General features: G+C 44.8%; 1 protein-coding gene across 1 annotated transcript; it reads left to right on the forward strand.

Annotated features, from left to right (window-relative positions):
* Positions 1-2,963: 2,963 nt before the first annotated feature.
* LOC120704826 (kinesin-like protein KIN-14M) lies at positions 2,964-10,964 on the forward strand. The gene is made up of 20 exons (XM_039989359.1): positions 2,964-3,207; positions 3,330-3,622; positions 4,437-4,662; positions 4,863-5,014; positions 5,148-5,231; positions 5,349-5,426; positions 5,491-5,616; positions 5,691-5,714; positions 5,962-6,660; positions 6,748-6,829; positions 6,924-7,019; positions 7,105-7,284; positions 7,413-7,519; positions 7,631-7,809; positions 8,053-8,217; positions 8,296-8,549; positions 8,630-8,793; positions 9,060-9,616; positions 9,840-9,940; positions 10,498-10,964. Exons 1-20 carry the CDS (start codon positions 3,186-3,188, stop codon positions 10,572-10,574), a joined length of 3,666 nt encoding a protein of 1,221 aa, XP_039845293.1. The 5' UTR covers positions 2,964-3,185; the 3' UTR covers positions 10,575-10,964.
* Positions 10,965-23,958: the final 12,994 nt, after the last annotated feature.

The following is a 23,958-nucleotide window of genomic DNA, read 5'->3' on the forward strand; positions in this document are numbered from 1 at the left end:
ACTCAAATTGACCGATGGCGCGGCGTGATGGCCACTGCTGGCTCCGCTGATCCCCGTGGTGTTTGAATGCTAATTACAACATAGACTAATACCAAACAAATCCTATTTTGATATACACAAGTATTAAATAGTATAGATGTTGTTATATTTTTCTACTAAGTCTAATTAGTTCATAATTAGACTATGTGATATTACTATAGATATGTGCTAATCAGTGATTAATTAGATTTAATACATTCATAACTCTAAACTTATGCAGATAGTTTTATAATTAGCTTATATTTAGTTTTCTAATTAGCATCAAAATATTCCATGTGACAGAACTTACTTTAAGTTCTTGGAAGTCACAAACATTTGATAGTATAGATGTTGTTATTTTTTTTTTATCATTTTCACCGCCGGCCCCAAAGCCCACCGCGCCCAACCACTCTCGGGCCGGCGGTGAAACATTTTCGCCACCGGTCCTTTAAGAACCGGCAGTGAAAATGGCGGTGGTGAAAATAGTTTCTATACTTGTGAGTAGATAGTAATAAGTGATACATGCCCAAACTCAGACTTTTGGGCCTCACGGGGTTGCTTACTCCATCATAAAAGCCCAAACAAAACAAGCCCACAAAGTTCCTATTTTTTTTCTTTTTTTTCTTTAGGGTATGTTTAGATCATGTAAAAATTTGGATGAAACTCACTGTGGCAACTTTCAATTAACATGATCTAATTATAAAACTAATTACATGGATGGACGAGAAATCACGAGATGAATTTATTAAGCCTAATCAATCTGTCATAATGGTTGTTTACTGTAGTATGATAGTGTCTAATCATAGTCCAATTAGACTTAAAAGATTCGTCTCAAAATTACACTCGGGAGTTATGAAATGAGTTTTATCAGTTATTCACATTTAATACTCCTAATTAGTGGTCAAACGGTCAACAATTACACCCGGGAGTTATGGAATGAGTTTTATCAGTTATTCACATTTAATACTCCTAATTAGAACGGTCAAAGTTACTGTAGTGCCGAAAAAAATTTAGGATCTAATCCGCTTCCAAGCTTGAATTGACAAGAGTGCTTCAAAGTGGCTTTCTCTGATAGAGGCAGGTTGTAGATAAGATTGCTGCTGTCCTTAGCAAGCATTAATTAGATTAGGCCAGTCTCAATGAGGATTTTATGAAGAGTTTTATAACATTAAATTCTATGCAACATCATCAATTTTGCTGACATTGTAAGAATAGAGAATGAGAGAGTTTCATCCCATAAAACTTATTTGACACAGTTATCTAGTTTTCAATCTTGATAACTGTGCTATGAAACTGTGCACTGAGACTGTCATTATCCATCGATTTAATCTGTTTGATCAGCTCATTTTCGGACAGCCAATAGCCCAACACCCACAGAAGAGTTTTCAAATTAAATGGCCTCGACGTGCTCGGCCTCGACGCCACGCAGCAAAACAGGGATCATACTCAAATCGACTGATGGCGCAGCGTGATGGCCACTTCCGGCTCCGCTGATCCCCGTGATGTTTGAATGCTAATTACAACATAGACTAATAACAAACAAATTTTATAACCATTGGGCTAATTCGCGAGATGAATCTACTAAATCTAATTAATCTATGATTAAAGTATGTAATGGTACTCCTACCATTCCAAATTATAAGACATTCCAAGAATTTTGGAGGGTAAAAGCAATCTCAAGTTTGATCAAAATTATAGAGAGAAATATAAAGATTTATGATATCAAATTGATGTATTATAAAAATATAACTAATAAAGAATCTAATGGTACTTAGTTTATATAATAAATATTATTATTCTATTATATAAATTTGGTCAAACATAAAAAATTTTTACTCTCCAAGATTCTTGGGATGTCTTATAATTTGGAACGGAGGGAGTACAGTAAATATATGCTAATCATCGATTAATTAGACTTAATAAATTCATCCCGTGAATAAATTCTAAGCTTGTGCAGTTAGTTTTATAATTATTTTATATTTAGTCTTCTAATTAGCATCAAAATATTCGGTGTGCCAGAACTCATTTTAAATCCTTGGAAGTCGCAAACAGCTCGTAATCTGTAATCTGGTTGATCAGTTCATTTTCCGATTACCAACCGCCACAAGAGTTTTTAGTAGATAAAACATGCGACGTGCTCGACCTCGACGCCACGCAGCGGAACAGAGGGGTTTCATACAGACCGATGCCGTACGCGGCGTGATGGCCACTACCGGCCGGGCGGGCGGCTCCGCTGATCCCGTCGTCTTCCCGGCCGATTAAACAAGGGTGGTCGTGCGCGCGCGCGCAGACGGCGACCGAACACGGGCACACACGGGCGACCATCAATCAAGCGCTACCCGTTCCCGTGACACGTGTTGGTGGTGGTCAATTGATGGCGAGATTAGGAAAAAGAAAGGCTGGCGCCGTCTCCTCCGTGGCGTGCTAATCTTGCACTTGATGAGCTTCTTTATTTTGTTAAGAAAACATGATGAGCTGCCAGCAGGGATAGATGATAACTACTAGCAATGGATCATCAAGTCATGCAGAAGCGGGTGATTAGAAAAATGCTCTGGTTCTTTAATTGGCAGTCAGTATACTCTGTCAGGAGCCGGACCTGCAGGAAGGGAGCCATAAAAGTTTGAATTCAGACAAAACAAAACAAAACAAAAAAGAAACCCTGCAGTAACTAGAATAAATATAATCTGAACTCACCCCAAACAAAAACAGAAACTAGTATTGGTCACCTGATCTGTGACGGCACGGTTGGCGAGTCGCTGGGAAATGAGACGGCGAACCCCCTCCTCTCCTGAGAGTGAAATGGGCCGGTGCGGCGGTTGCGGCCGCTGTCACCGACCTCACCGTCGATTCCATCACCCACCGCCGTCCAAGCCACGGACTTTCGGCTACCCTTCCTTTTTCGCCTCTTCTTCGTGTGGCTCCGTGCTCTCCCTGACCCCGCGCGCAACACCACGCCTCAGCGGCCACCTTCCGCGCCGCCCAAACCCCACAAGCACAGGCAGCTCGAGAGCACGCGGGCGCGCTGAGCCACGTCGCCTCCCACTCGCCCACGTCCTCCCCCACCCACCCACGCCGTCGTCCCGGTCCCGGGTGGGTCAAAGCTCGAGCGTCTCCCCCGGCCGTCCGTCTCCGCCCTCGCTCGCAACTCAATTCGAAACCCGCCACCCATGTCCGCCGCCGCCGAGTCAGGTAAGCCCCTCTAACCCCCCCGCCTGCGATACGCTCGTCGTCGTCCTCACCGCCGTCACGCGGGCGCGCGGCGGCGCCTACAGCTGATCGTTGTCTGTCTGTTTGTTTTGGTTGGTTCGCAGCGGGGAGCGGGGAGGAGCGGCGGCGGCGATCGGAGGCGGTCGCGTGGCTGCGGGCGCTGCTGGCGGGCGAGGGGCTGCCGCTGCCCGCGCCGCGCGCGTCCGACGACGACCTCCAGGCCGCGCTCGCCGACGGGGCGCTCCTCGCCGCGGCGCTCCGCAGGCTGCTCGGCCCCGCCGCCGCTGCTTCGGGCCCCGACGAGGGGGCGGCGGCTGGGGGCAGCGATGTCGCGAGGTTCCTCGCCGCCGTGGAGAGGATGGGCCTGCCCACCTTCGCCGCCTCAGACCTCGACACGGTACGTGTTCGATTCTACCTTGGACGACTATCATATCCAACTATCCAAGTACAACTGTTTGGATTCAGAACCAAATTTTCCAAAGTAAAATAAAAAGAAAAACAGTTGGGCTAATCAGTAGTAATTTTTCTAAAAGTAATAAATAAAAATAAACATCTGGGTTTAGTTCTGTCTTGTGTGTCTGGCATCATTTTGGAACTCTTGCTGCTGCGCGGTAGCGTTTCAAATCCAAGAAGAAGCTTGGACTCTGCTTTCGCTGTAGGTGCTAGAGGCTATTCTTGGGTTTGTTGATTGGCCAGATGACACGTCAATCTCGTCCCTTTCTGTTTAAACCGGTACTGCATGCTGGATGCGGCATATGCTAGCATCCAATTCAGAAACAGGGAAGTTCATTTATCAAACTTATTATGAGATGTGACTCCACTAGCATGGTGAATGCTATCCAAATGACAGACCATATGAAGATGTTGGAACATACGTATATACATTCCAATATTTCATCTGTTTTACTGCGTTAATTGTTTGGGCGCTTGATAAGTTTTGTTTGAAGTTCAGTTCGTAATAATATTGATGGTAAGCACATTGTCCGTAGCAATTGGTTCTAGACTGCAAAAATGAATCGAAGATGTAAACAACTCATTTGTTCAACGATGGGCTTATAAATGATTGGTTTACATGTTCCAGGCTGATGCATATTCGATTACTATGGTGATGCTCTGTCAATAATTGTTTGTTCTGCAATATCGCCACCTCTCTGCAATATAAAAAATTATCTACGCGCCCTCATTCCTTCACATTATTGGCATTCATCTAGGGCCCAATGTCAACTGTGATTGTCTGTCTGCTTGCGCTACGGGATCGGTTTGGCTCCCATGTTGGGGAAGGCTCGCACTGTAGCCTTGAAGAAAACGGTAGGATGCCAAGCATGGAGTTTCCCACAAGGGAGAATGGTCATGGTACACGGAACTCTGGGTTCGGACAAGAGAGCAAACAAGTGAAAGGGAACCTACAGAAGGTCTCCAAAAGTCCAGCTTCGTCAGGTGAGATTTTCCTCTACATGTCAAAGCTTTCAGCACTAACACCGTGAGGGCTACAGTGCTCTCAGATTAGCTCTGCAATTTTAAAGAAATGAGCACATAATTAATTGCATACAGTTATTGATACTTAGTGCTTGCAATGGGAGCCTTAAGATGTGATGCGGGTCGCTTATCAGTTGAAAATCATTTAATTTTTATTGTAGAACCATCATCTCCGATGTCAAGGCCCGAACTATCTTCTATTTCAAGGCATGCTGGGCACAATTTTCATGAAATCTTCCATCTGAGACAAGGAGTTTATTCTGATATGCCTACTTATAAAATTTTGGAGATGATGAAATCCACCAACTTGGATGTAAGGGCAATGTTGTACTTTTTCAAAAAAAATGTACTTGATACAATACTTTTTAAAAACAATGTACTTGATGCAATCATGTCGGTACAAATCTTATCTTTTATTCTTTGCATCATGGAACCATTTTTTGCAGAACGCTCCTACCCAGTCACTTCTGAGTTTTGTGAACGGCATCCTTGATGAGATCATTGAGAATAAGAATGGAGAAATTCCTTATGTAGGCTACTCAAAAGCAATGCAGTTAGTTGTTTCTGTTCATACTTTAAACCTTTGGTACATTTTGTTTTATACTTCTACTGTCCTCTTGAATGAAAAAATATTATTTTCTGCACAGCACATTGCTTGCTTGTTGAGAAAGGTAATACTGGAGATTGAACGGCGCATTTCTACTCAAGCAGAACACATAAGAAATGTAAGAAGTACTATTTCGTACATAATTTTAGATTATCCTCGTTGTAACTGTTACATGTATTCAGCAAAATAACCTTATGAGAGCACGTGAAGAGAAATATAAATCAAGGATAAGAGTACTAGAGGCACTTGCAAGCGGCATAAGTGAACAAACACAAATAAACTCAAGTGCGACAATTGGAAAAGCAAATGTACGTTGCAACATAAGTTCCAGTTTATATTTGAGACATCTCTCTTTCTTATAGTTTCTTAAACTTCTTTTCAGGTTGCTGCAGATCATGTCATGAAGGTTTGTTTCTTGTCCAAAAACTGGCTACTTATTCATATTACTATCCTCTACATATCTTTAATTGAGCTTTTGCTACTCTTTGCTTTAGAATTTTGCATTTCTAAATTCTGTAAAAGGCCTAAGCATTGTTAACAAGATTCAGCTTAAAGGCAGCACAAGATTAAGTTTTCACAAACAAGGTGTGGCTTAACTTAAGTCTCCTTTGTGTGAATGATTGGATTGATTTTAATTCCTCTTCATTATTTAGATGGACAGAAGCAAAGCTGAAGATCGAAGATTAGTTGACAAAGAAATGTCAAGCTTGATGAAGGACAAGGATCATGTAACTAGATTGACAAAGGATAAGGAAGATATGGCTAGGCTGTTGAAAGATAAGGAAGAAATAATAAGACTGATGAAAGAGAAGGAAGAAATGGTTACGCTGATTAAGGAGAAGGAAGATATTGGTACCTTGAAGGCCAAGGTTGATGACAGGGATCAATCAGCAGATGTACATGTAGCTAAATCAATCACATATAGCAGAGAAATATTTAGGATGATGAAGGAGAAAGAAGAAAGTAATCTTACAAATATGAAATTAAAACACGAATTAGAAGCTGTAAAATTATCGTATGAAGAGAGTCAGAGCTTGTTAAAATCTACAAAGGAAGACATGCGTAAGCTTCTAAAGGACAAGGAGAATTGTGAGATTATAATATCAAAACTCAGGCAAGAGCTTGCAGTAGCAGGAAAATCTCATAAGAGACATATTCAAGAACTGGAGGGTAGAGCTTTGCAGGCAAATGAAGAGTTCAAACAGAGAATTAAAGAAGTAGAGCTCATGCTCGAAGATTCTAGAATGAAAGGAAGAGATCTTGAGGAATCTTTAAAATCAAGAATCGAGACATGGGAGCAGAAGGAGATCGTGGTGAACCAATTTGTACGTCTGCAAATACAGAATGTCCAGGTAGTCTCTTGTTAAACTAGTTGTTCTTGGTGTTCCTTGTAAGTCATCATAAATATGTCAATTGAATTGAAACTTCTCCCCTATCAGGATTTGAGGTTGTCTTCTGTTTCCATTAGGCATGAAATCCAAAACTACCAGAAAAGATGGTCTGAAGAACTTAGTGGCCTTGGTATGAATGAGTGCCGCTACTGATTTTATTCCACATTGCATACACCTAGTAATTGGCTTTCTATTATAACTTGCATAACCATACAACTCTGCAGGGCAAAGTCTTAACGTACTGATAAATGATGCTAAAAGTTATCATGCTGCTCTTGAAGAAAATAGAAAATTGTTCAATGAGATTCAGGAGCTAAAAGGTGACTGCACAAACAATGATAATTTTAATGATATATCCATCTCTTTAACTGTGCTAGATTTTGAGGGTTTTTATTTCTTGACCAGGAAACATAAGAGTCTATTGCAGGATAAGACCTTTTCTTCCAGGGGAGGATCAGAAATCTACTACGATTGAATATGTTGGTGATGATGGTGATCTTATTATTGCAAATCCCACACGAAAAGGAAATGAAGGGAGCAAGTCGTTCAAATTCAACAAAGTCCTTGGCCCCACTGCTTCTCAAGGTACATACAAAAACATGACTTATACGATATCCTCTTGCGTTAGATATTGATGGCTTTATTGTATCAGGTAAGGATCATATATTTGATGTGCTAACATAAAAAAATTGGTTTATTTTTTCCCTTTCAAGATGAGGTATTCAAGGACATTCAACCACTTATCAGATCGGTTCTTGATGGTTATAATGTTTGCATTTTTGCATATGGTCAAACTGGATCGGGAAAAACGTACACAATGGTATGAAACACTGCGTATAAAATCTTCAAATGAAACTTCTTTGAGAGAATGGACATCTTCTCTTCAGCTATAATGTATTCATTATACCATCTTTTTTTTCAACTATCTCAGACGGGACCTGAAAATGCAGCTGAGAAGGAATGGGGTTTCAATTACAGAGCTTTGAATGACCTGTTCCATATTTCACATAATCGTGGGGATACAATCATGTATGAAATTAGTGTTCAAATGATTGAGATATACAATGAACAAATCCGTGATCTCCTTGGCAGCAGTGGTCCAGAGAAGAAATATCCTTTTTTCCGATCAGTGTACTTGCTTCTATTTGTTATTTCTTAATTTTCTATTCCAGTGTGATAAGCATACATGTGACTGGACCCTAGTTTAGCAGATTCATTTCAAGTGAACATATGTAGAAACTTGAAAATTAGTTGGGCTTCATTTTACCATCCATGATGGAACTATTAGCTATGTATACCATTCAAATGAAACTGATGCTAAAGAACATTGTGTTTTTCCTTTAACTTGCACACACTAGGGATTTTGAATGCCAGCCAACCTAATGGGCTTGCTGTTCCTGATGCAACATTGCATCCTGTTAACTCAACATCTGATGTTATTCAGTTAATGAGAACGGGACTTGCGAACAGAGCTATGGGTTCAACAGCATTGAATGAAAGAAGCAGCAGATCTCACAGGTTAATTTCCATGCTCCATAATACAGTTCTGTTTTCCTTGGTTATTTTAAAACATGATTAATTTAATCAATTCTGCAGTGTTGTTACCATACACATTCGAGGTGTAAATTTGAAAACTGGAGCTACTTTGCGTGGTGCACTACATCTCGTTGATCTAGCTGGGAGTGAGAGAGTGGACCGTTCTGCTGTTACAGGAGATAGACTCAAAGAAGCCCAGCATATCAACAAATCTTTGTCCGCTCTTGGGGATGTCATATTTTCTTTATCGCAGAAGAATGCCCATGTACCGTACCGGAACAGCAAACTTACACAAGTCCTTCAAAGTTCTTTGGGTGATTACTCCTGCTGATTGTTCTATACGCCATTGTCTTACATTTTACGTTGTTACTTACCTAAAGATTTTCATCTGCAGGTGGCCACGCAAAAACCTTGATGTTTGTGCAGATCAACCCAGATGTCTCATCTTATTCAGAGACTCTAAGTACTTTAAAGTTTGCTGAAAGGGTTTCTGGAGTGGAACTAGGTGCCGCTAAGGCGAATAAAGAGAGCAAAGATATCAGAGAGTTTATGGAACAAGTGAGAAAGCTCTGTTTCCCATTTGCCCATCTCTTCGTTATACATACTAGGGCATTAGATATGATTACAAATATTTTATTCTCTAATGTACTACTATCTACTATCCTTCATCTGTATACAATGATCGTTTAGCAATAGGATTTACCTCACGATAAGATGCAGTTAGGGTTTTTCTTGTTTCAATTGAAAACAGAATTGCAAATACCATTCCTCTCACCAGGATGTTTAGACATCATTTGATTTCTAATATCCTCTCTGTCCTGCAGCTTTCACTGCTCAAACATAAAATTGCAAAGAAAGATGAGGAAATAAACAGATTACAACTACTCAAGACACAAACTCCATGGGCCAGGACAGTAAAACGTGCTGATTCCCCATTGAAACATTCATCCTCCTCCCCGGGCATATATTCTTTAGGAAGCAGAATCCAACACCGAAGAACAGCATCTGGTGGAAAAGCAATGAGCATTGGCAGTAGGGCTGGCTCTGATGCTGATAACTTCTCTGACATCAGTGACAGGCACTCTGAATCTGGTTCTGTGCAGTCTCTTGATGATATCCGACCATCAAGGGGGGTTATGGGACTTCCTAAGATCTCTTTAGGTGAGATGGGTCAGAATTCTGCTGACCCTGAGCTTGCTTGCTTTGGCTATGCTGATTCAGAGGAGAGGTTAAGTGATATATCAGATAGCGGTTTTTCCATGGGTACAGAGACTGATGTTTCAGGAAGCAGTATAGTTGAGTTGACATTCTTCCCAGATCAGGAAAAAACATCTAGCACCCTGAAAGAGCAAGAGAAGGCACCAAAAACAAGTGATCGCCTGTAAGTGTTCTCCATTTATCCACAGTGAAAATTCCTATACTTCTGGTTTCTTGATGCAAATAAGTTTCCTTATAACTACCATTTCTTTTCAATCTACATATAATTACAATTTAGTAGGAGCATTGGGTCGTGAGACTTGCTAGCTCTATTTGTTTGGTCGGCCTTTCATCTTAATTAGTTAGTTTATTTATTTATTTATAAGCACCTATTCCTCTCCATGCAGGTCTAAGGTGGCCACACGAGTTCAAAAGATAGCATCGAAACCAGCTCAAACTTCATTATGGCCTAAACTTAGAGATCCTCCAGCTCCTAGATCTCCTCCAAGTAAGTTCGAGGTCCTATCATTTTCTTTGGATTCATGAGCTGAATATCTGCTTCTGCATAAGCACCCTTAAGGCAGTGATTGTGGCACAGTTCATATAACTGACTGCAGATGCTGAAATTTATCCTATGCCTCGTATTCTAGAAAAAATTATCCTATGCCTGATTATAATCTGAATATCTAAAATATGAGCTGAAAATCTCCATAATTCGGATAAGAAAGTGTACAGAAAAAAGAATTAATGAGATATGTGATACTCCAGTAGTGTATTGTTCACTTGGATCATTTGTAGCAGAATACTGAAATGTTAAAATAAGTGTATTATTTGTTCAAGTAAAAGGAGGATGTCAAGTGGAAAGAATTTAAATCCTTAGGCAATGTTCTAAAGCAGTTTATCACCACTGGCTTTGCTCTGTGACTTAGTTTTGGATGAACTGGCTATTGTCGAGCATTTTTTGACTGATGTAAATTCAGTCGAATTTATATCAATTCCGAGTTAGATAAGCCTTACTATGCATTATAAAAATGTATAAAATGTTATAAATGTTTTTTGGTGTAGTGTCAGCTGGGAGAACATCATCGACTAAGGCAATACCTATGCCAAGAACGTCGAGTACTTCAAAGGGGTGGACATAGCTCAAGTTTGATCACATTGTTCCAGTACTAGTTTATTATATTTTTTACAGCATTGAGAAAGTGTTTGTATATTTATGGTGCTCGTCGTTGATGCCATCTGCTTTTCCTACCAGTTGGTGAAATTTTATACATCAGTAGATTCATTCAGGAAGAAAAATCAGCTGGATAGTTCTTTTTCCTTTTCTTTTTTTTCATGAAAGAGATAGATTCTCTTTCTGTGTCATGACTGTAAATTTTTCTTGTACATATATACGGTTATAGGATAGTAAAAGGCTAAAAGCTTTAATGATTTGTTGAAAGCAGAATAAATCTTCGTTGATTGTTGAATACAAGTCTTGAAATGACATCCGAAAAAATCCGTCGATTTTTTCGGTACACTTTCTGTACAAATTCCACCCCCGAAGGGGCTGATTGTTGAATACAAGTTACTCCTTTTTATTTTTTTTTATTTTAAAAGGAGCCAGCTTGTGATGTTATGAAAATTTAGCACAATAAAATATCGAATTTGATCATTTTTAACATGTCTATGTGAGCAGACATAAAAGTTGTATAACTAGATTCACTGTTATTTTTAGTATTGTCATAGTAGTTATTCTATCCGAATGCCTTGCCACAAATCCAAACGAAAGCAAAGTTGATCCTCTAGTGCTCAACACCTGTAGACAGTAAATGTATATTAACCTTCTTTAATAGTAAACAAACTACATTACTGTTCAAGAACTCCTTAACCCCTATAATTTTTTCTTACTGAAGCGCAGTGAAAAAGACAAGGAGATAATGTTTTTTAGCATGTCGCGTACGATGGGAACAACATTCAGGCAGATTTTCGCCTCATGGATGTTGATTCTCCTTTATAATTTGTTGGAGAATGGGCAATTCGATCTATTCCATGCCCAATGGGGCTGATAAGGTCATGTACAACATGCAAAGAGCACCATATACTAGTGACTAAATACATGAGATGCATACACATTCACCCCCCCCCCCCCCCCCCCCCCCCCCCCCCCAACCCCCCCACCCCCAAACTCATGGTAGGTGTACAACACTAAGTTTGGAGAGAAAATAATCGTGTTGCGCCCTTGTTTAAGCCCTCGTGAAGAAATCTGCCAACTGGAACCCCAAAGGGACATTGCAAAGGGCCACAACTGCATCATGCACTTGCGATCGCATGTAGGAAGCATCAATCCTAATGTGTTTGGTGAGTTCATGCTTGACTAGATCACGAGCAATACTGATTGCATTAGTGCTGTCAGAAGATAGAGGAGTTAGTGTGGAAACCATCACACCAAAATCCTCATGGAGCCACCAAAGCCAGGTGACCTCAGCTGTCACGGTCACCATATCCTTCAACTCCTCAGCACTCGAACGGAAAACTGTTGTCTGCTTCTTGGTTTTCCAAGCAATCAAGGAGGATCCAAGGAAGACACAATAAGTACAGAGAGAATGAGTGGTCACTAACCCAGGTCGCATCAGAGTACGCCTGAAGGTGGAGAGGGCTAGAGCGAGGAAAGAACAACCATGGAGAAATGATGCCGCGAAGATACCGAAGAACATGAAGAAGGTGGGTGTAGTGGAGTTGGGTGGGAGCAGAGATGAACCAACTCAGTATATGGACAACATGAGAGATGTCAGGACGAGTGATCCCAAGATAGACAAGGCTACAAAAAGATGATGATAGAGAGTCATATCAGCAAGGGGTTCACCATCTGTGGCACGCAAGTGAACACCAAGCTCCATGGGTGTATCAACAATGCGCTAATCTGTGAGAGCGGCACGAGAGAGAGAGAGAGGGAGAGAGAGAGAGAGAGAGAGAGAGAGAGAGAAGATCCTGAACATACTTCTCCCGGGAGAGGTAGATGCCATCAGCCATGAAAGAGACCTGAAGACACAAGGAAGTAATGAAGAAGACCAAGATCGAACATCATGAACTTATCACTGAGACACATCTTCACAAAGTCAATGAACTGAGAGTCATCACCGGTGATGATCATGTCATCATAGAGGAGAAGAAACGTGCGACCACGAGGAGAAGTGTTGACAAAGAGGACAGGGTCATGGTCACTTGGCTTAAAGCCAGCATCAGTGACAACAGAGGAGAAGTGCTCAAACCAGGCCCGAGGAGCCGGCAAACCATACAAGAAGGAACAAAATACCCTGGAGATGGCTGCATGCTGACCTCCTCATACAACTCTCCTTTTAAAAAAGCATTCTTAACATCGAGCTGGGAGATGGACCACTGCCACACAGAAGAAACAACAAGGAGATCCCAGACAATGGTCATGTGAGCAATAGGAGCAAAAGTGTCATGATAGTCACGGCCATGCTCCTGATGAAAACCACGCAGATCAAGTCTCAATTTTATAGACCCAGTTGCAAGTAATAGGAGTGGCATGAGGCGGCAAGGACACAAGATCCCAAGTACCGATGCGCTCCAAGGCAGCAATCTCCTCAGACATGGTGTACTGTAGTCAGTCAGGGTGGATAACAGCCTCACGATAAGTTGTTGGCTCAACAAAAGAAGCAACTGTGTACCCGTGCTCAGGGGGGCGCAAAGCACCACAATGACGAAGAGCATACCAAGGAGACGACTTGGAAGGAGACCAAGAAGAGAGGGAGAGGACTCCAGCGAGGGTGGAGACCTCAGTCGATGAGTGTAAACATGAGTAATCGTCTGAGGCAGCGGCATCATAGGACGTACAAGGACAGATGGAGAATTGTCGGGTGGAGCTGGAAGTGGTGGAGGAACTCGAGGTGGGGAAGACTCAAGTGTATGTAGAAGTGGGGAAGCTGGAGGAGGAGCAGAAGGTGGGGAAAACTCATGTGTAGATGGAAGCAGGGAAGCTGGAGGAGGAGCGGAAGGTGGGAAGATAGGTGGCGACGTGGAATGAGGCAGTGGAAGAGGCACATTAGGAATAGTCAAGAAGGGGATAGACTCGATAGCAGTGGAAGAGGGGCTAGAGGAAGGACGAGATTCACTAAATATGACATCCCGAGAGATCCTCATCCGATGAGCAACATAACCCTTGTGCTCTGTACTATACCTAAGGAAAACACACTCAACTAACTGAGCAAAGAGGAGGAAGAACAAAACAGGAACACCCGAAGCACCAGAGGTGACTGTAGTGAGGAGGGTGACCAAAGAGGCACTCATAGGGAGTGCAACACTGTCAAACAAAGGAGGGTTGTTTGTTAATGAGATAAACAACCGTAGAGACAACCTCAGCCCATAAGTGAGGTGGAAGCTCAGAGGAAAGCAAGAGAACACGAGAGGTCTTAAGAATGTGATGATGCTTACGCTCGGCAACACCATTCTAAGCATGAGCACCAGAATGGGAGAACTAAGGAAGAGTGCCCAGTGTAGCAAGAAAATGACGACGCACATCAAAAATGTACTTGCCAGTAGAATCAACATGGAAAACATGAATGGGAGAATCAAACTAAGTGTGAATCATGGTGGCGAACTACTGATAGATAGACAAAAACTATAACATCCCGTAATTTTTACGAAATGTTATATAATGCAAAAATATGAAATTTCGAAAAAAATTTGTGAGCGTGTGCTAATAGCTAGAAATAATGTATGGATTTAATTCTCTTCCCTCTCAAACTCCTAGTAAAATAAAATTTAATTAAAATAAGGACAATAATGCTAGAGTGAACTTTTGGAGTTTGGAGTTTATTCGAATCTACCTTGTTTCAAAATTGGTTTGAATAATTATTGTTTGGATTGAGTGGAGTTCAAATTAATTTGAGCCAATTAATTTGAACTCAAATACTAACATCTAACGCAAACCCACCTAAACCCCACCACCGGCCTGCTATCCCAGCCCGTGCGGCCCGCTAGCACCAGCCACCCCGGCCTGCTAAGTTTCACCCGCACAGCCCATCACCGCCCGCACACGGCCCACGAGCTCGTCGGCCCGAACCGCATGCCCCGCCAACCCAGCCAGCCCAACACGCACCAGCACCCCCTTTCCCTTCGCCGCTCTCGCTGCCATCCCGGACCTACCTGTCAATCGCGGCACTGTGTGCCTTTCTCCCTTCTCTCGCTGCCTCTCTGCTTTTCGTCCGATGCCGCCTGCTCCGCGCCAAGCCGTTCAACGGTCACACCTGCCACGCTTGCCCTGGTGACGACATCACCTGATGCCGTTGTCGGCCACCACGTCTGTGCCGCGCGCTCGCCCGCACGCGAGCCTCTGAGCTACAACAATCGTCGGTCGTCCGCCCTCGCTCAAGCTTGCGCAACCCTAGAGCCTCCTCTATAAGAGGCCCGACCTCCATCCTTGAGCCCTAGCCGCCCCAGTGCCCCCTTTTCCACCGCCGCCACTTAGAAACAGAGGAAGGAGGGAGAAGAGGAGAAGTTGGAGGAGGAAGGGAGAAGGAGTGAAGAGGAGGACGACCGCTTCGGCAGTTGGACGCCGCCGCTCCAAGGGAAGGAATCGAGGAGGGGCGCCACCAGGACCAAGCCGCCATGCCACCGCAAGGAACTCCACCAAGCCGGCGCTCAATCGACGACATCGACGCCCCAGCGCTGCCAGCACGGCCACGACTCGTCCCGGGAGCAAATCAGCACTACGTCGCCATCCATCTCCCCCAGCCCAACCGGTAGGCTGCCGTCCACCGCTCCCTGCTCTCTCTCCTTGCTGTCCAGCCACCAAGAGCCGCCGATGAGGCTCCGTAGTAGCCATAGGTGTCCCGTTCCCTAGTTTTTCTACAGGAACCCTCCGCCGTTGTTGCAACCCGCAGCCGCTGTCGCCTCACCCCGCTGTCGTGACGGGCATTGCTCGGCGCAGCCATGCGCGGCCCTAGAAACCAGGAGGCCCGCGCATGAGCGCACACCCCGTTCCGGCCCAAAGGCCCTAACATTAACCCACCGGCGCACCATGGCCTGCCACCGCCGCGCCAAGCCTTGCCTTTGGCCCGAGCTAACCTTGCCGCCGCGGTCCAAGGGTACGTGGCCTCACGCGCGGACACAAGCCCATTCCGTGCACCCTCCGCCATGACCTCGTCGCCGCGAGCTTGTGCCCGAGCTCGCCTTGCCGCCGTCCTTGCCACGCCATGGATGCGACGTGACCTTGTCCGCGCGCGCGCGCACTGGACGGCCAAGGCCATACCTTTTGGCTTGTTTTGCACACACATGACCTCGCACGTGCACCACGCTGACCTCGCCGCCGGTAGGCCGCCGCCGCGCAGCCTGGCCTCGCCTTACCACCGCTCCGCCGGTCTGGAACATGTCGTGGCCACGCCTCGGCGTGCGCACGCACCACACCGCCCAAAGGCTCTGCCTTTTGGCCTGGCCGCACGCCCACTGCCTCGCCACCAACCTGCCCTGCCTCGCCACCACGTGGTGTTCGTGTTCGCCACTACGGCGTTGCGCACGGTGCACCCAAGACCTTGACGACATTTGGTCGAGCACCTGAGGACGTCGCACACACACCCGCTTGAGTGGCACACACATGGACACACCACCACCGAGCCACACGGGATCCGCCTGGAGCCGCACCGGATCAGCCACTCGCTGATAGATAGGTCCCACCTGTCAGCGTGGCGGGAAAAACCTACCTGCGGGACTTGCCTGTAAGAGAGAGAGGGGTGAGAGGGAGGGCAACCAAGTGGGCTGTGGCCTGTTTGTCTCGGCCCACCAAGCCGACCCAGCCTGCCCCCACTTTGAGCCCAACAACCAAACCTTAAGGTCTTTTTCTTTTCTTTTTACCCAGCTGGCACGTAGGTCCCATGCGTCGGTCTCTGTGTGAGGCTGACATGTGGGGGCACTGACATGTTGGCCCAGTTGACCCAGTTGACCACTGACCGTTGACTTAGTCAATGTTGACCAGTCAATGCTGACATCAGCATTGACTCAGCAAAAGCTGACCTCATGCTAACGTCAGCATGACACATGGCGCGCCCAGAGGCTACCACGTGTTAACCTGTGTGTTTTTCTTTTTCCAAAAATAATTTATTAATTTCAGAAATAGATTTAAGCTTCAAAAATTCTTAATAAATTAACCGGAGCTCCAAAAATTATGAAACCGGTTTCATAATTTTTCTAAAATCATGATCTACTTGGATACTTATTTGGATACTTTTGTACATTCTTGCACTTTGGCCCCTATATTAATTTGTAATTATGAATAGGCCCCTAGCGAGGAGGACTTGATCGATGCCCCGAACACCCAAAGGACCCAGGAGGATATCCCGGACTACGAGAAGACTACGAAGACCTAGGACGACTATGAGAAGTCTCAAGTTCACGCCTATCTATGACTTGATAACCTATTAGACATTGCTTGCTAGAACTGCTATCGCTTTATTACTATTATGAGATGAACCTGCATAGTCATTTCTGTGCCTTAATTCCTTGAACTCCTACTATAAATCATGTTGAATTGTTGATATGCTTGCTTGAGAATGTGTGGGATTTCTCGTGATATGATAGTCTTGGCGGGGGCAAGCGACTGGCTGGGAATGTGGATTGGGCACATCTTAAGGAGCACATGTGGCAGGTACGGGATGAGGAGGGGCATACTTGTTATGGGTGCCCAAGGAGAGGTGATACCTGTTATGGGTGCCTTTGGCGGACCACTGCGGAGGACTGCGACAGAAGATGCTTGCCCCGGCTCGTAAGGACATATGCGGTAACTATGATTAGTGGGACTTTGTGAGCGTGTACACCACTTATCCACTATGCGGGTGGATCCGGTCCGAGGCTAGTAAGTACGGTGCCAAGCCTGTAGGATGTACTATCAGTGCAGGAGAAGCAGGTGTTGACCTGGCGTTCCCCGATTCGCGGGATTCATAGGAATCCTATTCTAGATGGCTTCACAGTCCTGGGGCGACCTCTTGCGAGAGGACGCATCCCAACCCGGGAAAGCAGGATGGTACCTTGGCTACTAGTTATTGATCTTAGTAGACTGGTGCCTCGGAGTCGGACGGAGTTACTGCCGGTTGGCTTCGTGACTAGTGGGTACAGGTGTACAAACCCTACAGGGTGAAAACTATGCGTATAGCTGCATACTCGATCATGTACATTCCTACTCTTCAGTTACTTCACCTAGTTTAGTGTGCCTTGATATTTCTACCTCGCTCTAGTCCATTTCCTGCTCGGATAGCAGTTGAGGCGCAGGGAGTTGGAGTTCCCTCCCCAAACCGGGGATGGGTTGCTTCGTAGTGGAAGATAGATTTGACCAAGAGTCCGGGATGCCGGAATGGCCCGCGTCCAAGTGATATGGATGACTTATATATATACTGCTGGCTGCTTGTATAGGAAACCCTAGCCTTATCCGTTGGCTATTCTTTATACTATATTGCATCCACTTAAAGCTTGCATACAGATGGTGACGTGAACCTATCCCGCCCTTGGGGATAGTTTGGTAGATGCAGGATCCAACTTGAAGGTCGACGACGATGTTGAAGGAAGGACTAAGGACGACTCATGCTTCGCTCAAGTTTGCCTGTGGAGGAAGGACATCAAGATGGAGGATGCCCAGAAGTCTAGCTACCGCTTCCGTGTTCTGTTTGTTTCGCTTTAGCCCAAATGGGCTTGTACTAGAATTTTGTACTACAATCCGCTGGATTATGTAATAATCAAACCTCTGTTGTGTTTTATCGCAAAGTATGACTATGATATGTAATTGAAATGAGTTCTGTATGTGATAGCTACTGATCCAGGGACTATCACGATAATACAGGGAGTCGGGTTCTTCTTTTGGGAACCCGGTTTGTTTCAAAAACTAACCACAAGAGGACATAAGTTAGATCCAGGTCAACCATGAGTAATCATCAATAAATATGACATAGTAATGGCGACCCCCTTTCGAAGCAAAGATTGCATGCCCCCATACATCAGGGTGAATGAGATCAAAAGGACGTTGTGACACAGAATCGCTAGAGGCATATGGGAGTTGCAGCTATTTGCCAAACTTGCAGCCCGTACAATGAAGACCAGCATCACCAAAAATAGGGCCTAAAACACTACTACCAACAAGAGTGGAGAGCTTGGAACCAGAGAGATGTCCAAGACGACAATGCCACCGAGCAAAAGTAGGAGCAATGGAGGCAGTTGACGCAAAGGCAGTGGGCTTGGATGACGGAGGAGTGAGAGTGGCCGATGGAAGATGCAGTCAGTCAAGCTCCCATAGCCGCTGAGAGTCATGGAGCCTAGGCCCAGTGTCAGACTCAAGTATGATATGACATCCATGATCAGTGATCTGATCGATAGACATCAACTGCATGGTGAGCTGAAGGATATGAGAAATAGTAGGAACATGAAAAGAGGATGTAGAGAGAACACCACGTCCAACAATAGGAAGAAATGTGTGCCACCAGCTGTCTGAACAATAAGAGGTGGATCAACACGTGACATGGAGGACAACTAGCTAGAATCTAGTGTCATGTGGAAAGACACGCCCGAGTCAAGGAACCATTTAGATGATATACATAAGGGAGGAGGAGGTGGTGGCAGTCCAGAAGCCTGACCAGTAGTGCCAGAGGGTGAGGAAGGAATCAGAGTGAGGAGACATAGCGGTGTTAGGAGCTCTTGCTCCATGATAGAAACAGAACGAGTAGCCCTCGAGCTACTGGACCCACCATGGCAAGCCAACTTCTCGCATTGCTTCTTGCGACAAACAACCTCAGGGTGACGACCCTTGCCACAGTAGCCACACAGGTCGCCGGAGGAAGGTGTAGTACTCGTCGTAGAGGGTAGTGGGGGCGGTGAAGCGCAAGGGGTGCTGGGCACAAGGGGAGCTCTGGCAGCCAAAGCAGATGACTGCGAGGCCCCAGTCATGCCCCCGGCCCAAAGCTGAGACTCCTCAGCACGTAGCTCCAGCATTGCCTCATTGAGAGGCGGGCGAGGTCGATGGGTTAGGAGATGGGACCTGACAACCTCAAACTCAGAACGAAGGCGGGAGAGAAACTCGTGAAGTCGTAGAGTCTCCTGCTGGCTCCGGTGATGATCGCAACACTGGCAAGTGCCGCTAGCACAGAATTCCACACCCAAGATGTCCAGACGATGCCAGATAGCGTACATCTGACAGTGGAACTCCTCCACGATGGAGTCGTGCTGGCAGAGCGACTAAGCCTCGACCACCGCAAGGTACGATGCCTCATTACGAATCTCGTAACTGCGATGGAGGTGAACCCACATTAGGTGGGGAGTGGAAAGACCATGGAGGGACATGGGAATCTCTACCTTGATGCTCGCAAACAGGATGGCCATAGCACATGCCTCCACACGCAGTCGCTGCATGGTTGTCAAGATCTAACTAGTACGCCTCCAGCTCAGCCTCAAATGCCTCAAGGAGAGGCTTCTTCACCGTATTGAGCATCTGGTGCATAGGTTGGTGGAATGGGAGCAGTCGGGGTGGGCTGGCAAGGCCGCTCACCCGTGAGGTAGCACCATAGCTACTAGCCCCTCATGTGGATCTCCATGTGAAAGGAAACCTCGCCCCAATTGTTTCCGTTGAAGACAACAGGGCACCAAGGGACGGATACAGCACCTAGGCGACCCATAGAAGCCATGGCACCAACAGGGAAACCTTGTCTCAATTCTCTATCTCTCTCGGCTTCTCTTTTTCTTTTTTTTTGGTAGGGAAGGGGAGGGGGAAGAGGAAGGGGAGAGCAGCCGCTCGGGCAGAGGTGTGCAGGGCGCGGGTCAGGGCGTGGGGCGACGGCGTGCAGGGGCGCGAGTCCAGAGGTGGAGGTGAAGGGAAAGGAGGGTGGAGTTGCCGGTGACCGTGCCAGAGACTCACCAGTGACAAGCCGGTAGCATGACGGCGGCAGCAGTGGCCGGATCAATGGCAACCCTTGGGTGTGATACCATGTTGGAGAATGAACAACTCGATCTATTCCATGCTGATAGGTGCCGATATAAACCAGCACAAGGATGGTCCGATCTTCATGACAGTAGGTTCAAGAACAAAGATAACTTTGCTGCGAACAACGGGTAAATAGCTTTATACCTGCCATGGTTGGATGCGACCAAGCGACAGGGAGAGAGACACCGAAACCTTGAGGACTTCGACTTGACCTCCGAACGATCGCGGAACCACAATCCGGGACTAATCCACACAAAACGGCGCAGCCGAACTGGCAACCATTGAGCATGAAGAAGGGGACCTCAGAGAGATCTTTCTCACAAGTCTGAGAAGAACTCGCAAGAACAAAGGTGTAAGACACTCGTCAGCAAATCAGCTGGAATACCATATCGGTTTATCAAATGATCAAAAGGTCCTTTTTTGAGTACACAAAGAGAATATTTATACTAGGAACAACCCTCCTAGATAGGTATGAACTGAAGTCTCCACGTTGGAAGATGGAAGGCCAACAGGTGAAGCATTCACGAGATCAGCTTCAATTCCCGCGCGTCTCCTGGGCCTCTGCGCAGTCTCCAGTAAAATGACCATTTCTCCCTACTCGGAAGTCAAAATGATAAGCCGTTTGTTGGGTGTGAAACTAGACTTGATAAGATTTCCAGGCATGTGTGGCATGCACCATGAAACAATGTAGAATGGTACAGTCTTGCACGGGAAGTTGAGCAAGATAAATCCTCGGGCAGACTCTTGACATTCTGAGCAGTCTTCAATGATTCGATCATAAATCCTGATTGGGAAGTAAAAATGATGTGAAACTTATTGGGTTGGAAAGTAGACTTCATAATCTTTCCAACGGGTACTCATGGGCCTTCAGATCTTTCAGGAATCAAGAGTTATGGATGTTTCTTTTGGTGGTCCGAACTGGTGGTCCGAATTGGCTGTCCGAACAAGTTCGGACTGGTCCGAACTGGTTGACGTGAATTGGTTGCCTGATTGCTTGATGTTCCAATCTTCTTTATGTACATGCCTAAGTAGAATCAAAGTAGAAAATTTAGGCAGTATAACATCCTCAAATATATTGAAGTTAGTTTCAGATAGGAGTGAGTTCACCTTTTTTTGGAGTAATTTTGCACGGCTTCATGTAATTGGTCCATCATAAACATGTTTATGTGTAACTTGAGTAACCTCCGGGGGCATGTCCTCATCATCCTCCCCCTCTTGAAAAGGAGTCGTCCTCGACTCTTCTACTCCAAAGAATGGAGACAAATCGGCGACATTAAAGCTTGAACTCACACCATAAGAACTAGGAAGATCAATCTCATATGCGTTGTCATTGATCTTGCGAAGCACTTTGAATGGACCATCAGCTCGTGGCTGCAACTTGCTCTTGCGTTGTTAAAGAAAGCGATTCTTGCGTAAGTGCACCCAAACCAAATCTCCTGGTTCAAATAACATCTTCTTGCGACCCTTGTTGGCGCACTTCTCATACATCTTGGTCATCTTCTCAATATTTGTTCTAACTCGATCATGAATATTCTTGACAAATTCTGCTCTCTTGCTTGCATCAACATTCACACGTTCCTGCATAGGCAAAGGCAAAAGATCGATGGGAGCAGTAGGTTTGAAACCATATACTATCTCAAATGGACAAAATTTAGTGGTCGAGTGTACCGCCCTGTTGTATGCAAATTCCACATGAGGCAAGCTTTGTTCCCATAGTTTCAAGTTCTTCTTAAGAACAGCTCGCAGCATTGTTGACAACGTGCGGTTCACAACTTCGGTTTGCCCATCAGTTTGTGGATGACATGTTGTGGAGAACAGCAGCCTTGTCCCAAGTTTACCCCACAAAGTTTTCCAAAATTAACTCAAGAACTTGGTGTCACGATCCGATACAATGGTACGTGGCACTCCATGTAGACGCACAATTTCTCTGAATAATAAGTCAGCAATGTGTGAAGCATCATCGCTCTTATGACAAGGAATAAAGTGTGCCATTTTGCTAAAACGATCAACCACAACAAAGATTGAATCCCTCCCCCTCTTGGTTCGAGGTAAACCAAGAACAAAGTCCATAGAAATGTCCTCCCATGGAACACTAGGAATAGGCAATGGGGTATATAGACCATGAGGGTTCAAGCGTGACTTAGCTTTGTGGCAGGTTTCGCAGCGAAGAACATGTCTCTCTACATCTCGCCGCATCTTTGGCCAAAAGAAATGATCAGCTAACACTTGCTCCGTTTTCTTCGCTCCAAAATAGCCCATAAGTCCACCGGCATGAGCTTTCTGCAAAAGCATTAGACAAACAGAGCAATCTGGAATGCAAAGTTTGTTAGCTCGAAACAAAAATCCGTCATGTAAATGGAACTTTTCCCAGCCCTTGTCATCACAACATTTCGAAAATGGTTCAGCAAAGCATGTGTCAGTTGCATACAAATCTTTAATACTTTCCAAACCAAGAATTTTAGCATCAAGTTGGAACAGCAAAGCATGACGTCTAGACAAAGCATCAGCAACAACATTATCTTTCCCTTTCTTGTACTTGACAAAGTAAGGAAAAGATTCAATGAATTCACTCCATTTAGCATGTCTTAGGTTCAGTTTTAGTTGACCTTTAAGATGTTTCAAAGATTCATGGTCTGAATGGATCACAAATTTCTTAGGTAAAAGATAGTGTTGCCAAGTCTCCAAACACCTCACAAGAGCATAAAGTTCTTTGTCATAAATAGAATAATTCAGAGTTGGACCACTTAACTTTTCACTGAAGTATGCAATGGGCCTTCTGTCCTGCATGAGCACACCTCCAATCCCTACACCACTTGCATCACATTCAATTTCAAAGGTCTTACTAAAATCTGGAAGTGCAAGGAGTGGAGCTGTTGTCAACTTCGTTTTCAGCTCTTTAAATGCCTTCTCTTGTGCTTCACCCCATTGGAATGGTACATCCTTCTTTGTCAACTCATTTATTGGGGCAGCAATGGAACTGAAATCTTTCACAAACCGACGGTAAAAGCCGGCGAGTCCAAGGAAGCTTCGCACTTGGCTCACATTTTGTGGAGGCTTCCACTCACGAACAGCCTTGATCTTTTCCTCATCCACCTCCACGCCATGAGCTGAAACAACAAAGTCAAGAAAAACTACCTTGTCGGTGCAAAAGGTGCACTTTTCAAGATTAGCAAACAAATATTCCTTCCTTAAAACAGCAAGCACGCATTTTATATGTTCAACATGTTCATCAAGAGACTTGCTATAAATCAAGATATCATCAAAGTAAACAACAACAAATTTTCCAATGAAAGTCCTAAGCACATGATTCATCAATCTCATGAATGTACTAGGTGCATTAGTCAATCCAAAAGGTATTACCAACCATTCATAGAGCCCAAACTTGGTTTTGAAAGTTGTTTTCCACTCATCTCCTTCTCTCATTCTGATTTGATGATAGCCACTTCTTAAGTCAATTTTTGTAAAGATAATAGCACCACTAAGCTCATCAAGCATGTCATCAAGTCTAGGTATGGGGTGTCTATACCTTATTGTGATGTTATTTATAGCTCGGCAATCAACACACATTC

Source organism: Panicum virgatum, chromosome 4K (genome assembly GCF_016808335.1).
Source record: "Panicum virgatum strain AP13 chromosome 4K, P.virgatum_v5, whole genome shotgun sequence".
Taxonomy (NCBI): Eukaryota; Viridiplantae; Streptophyta; class Magnoliopsida; order Poales; family Poaceae; genus Panicum; species Panicum virgatum.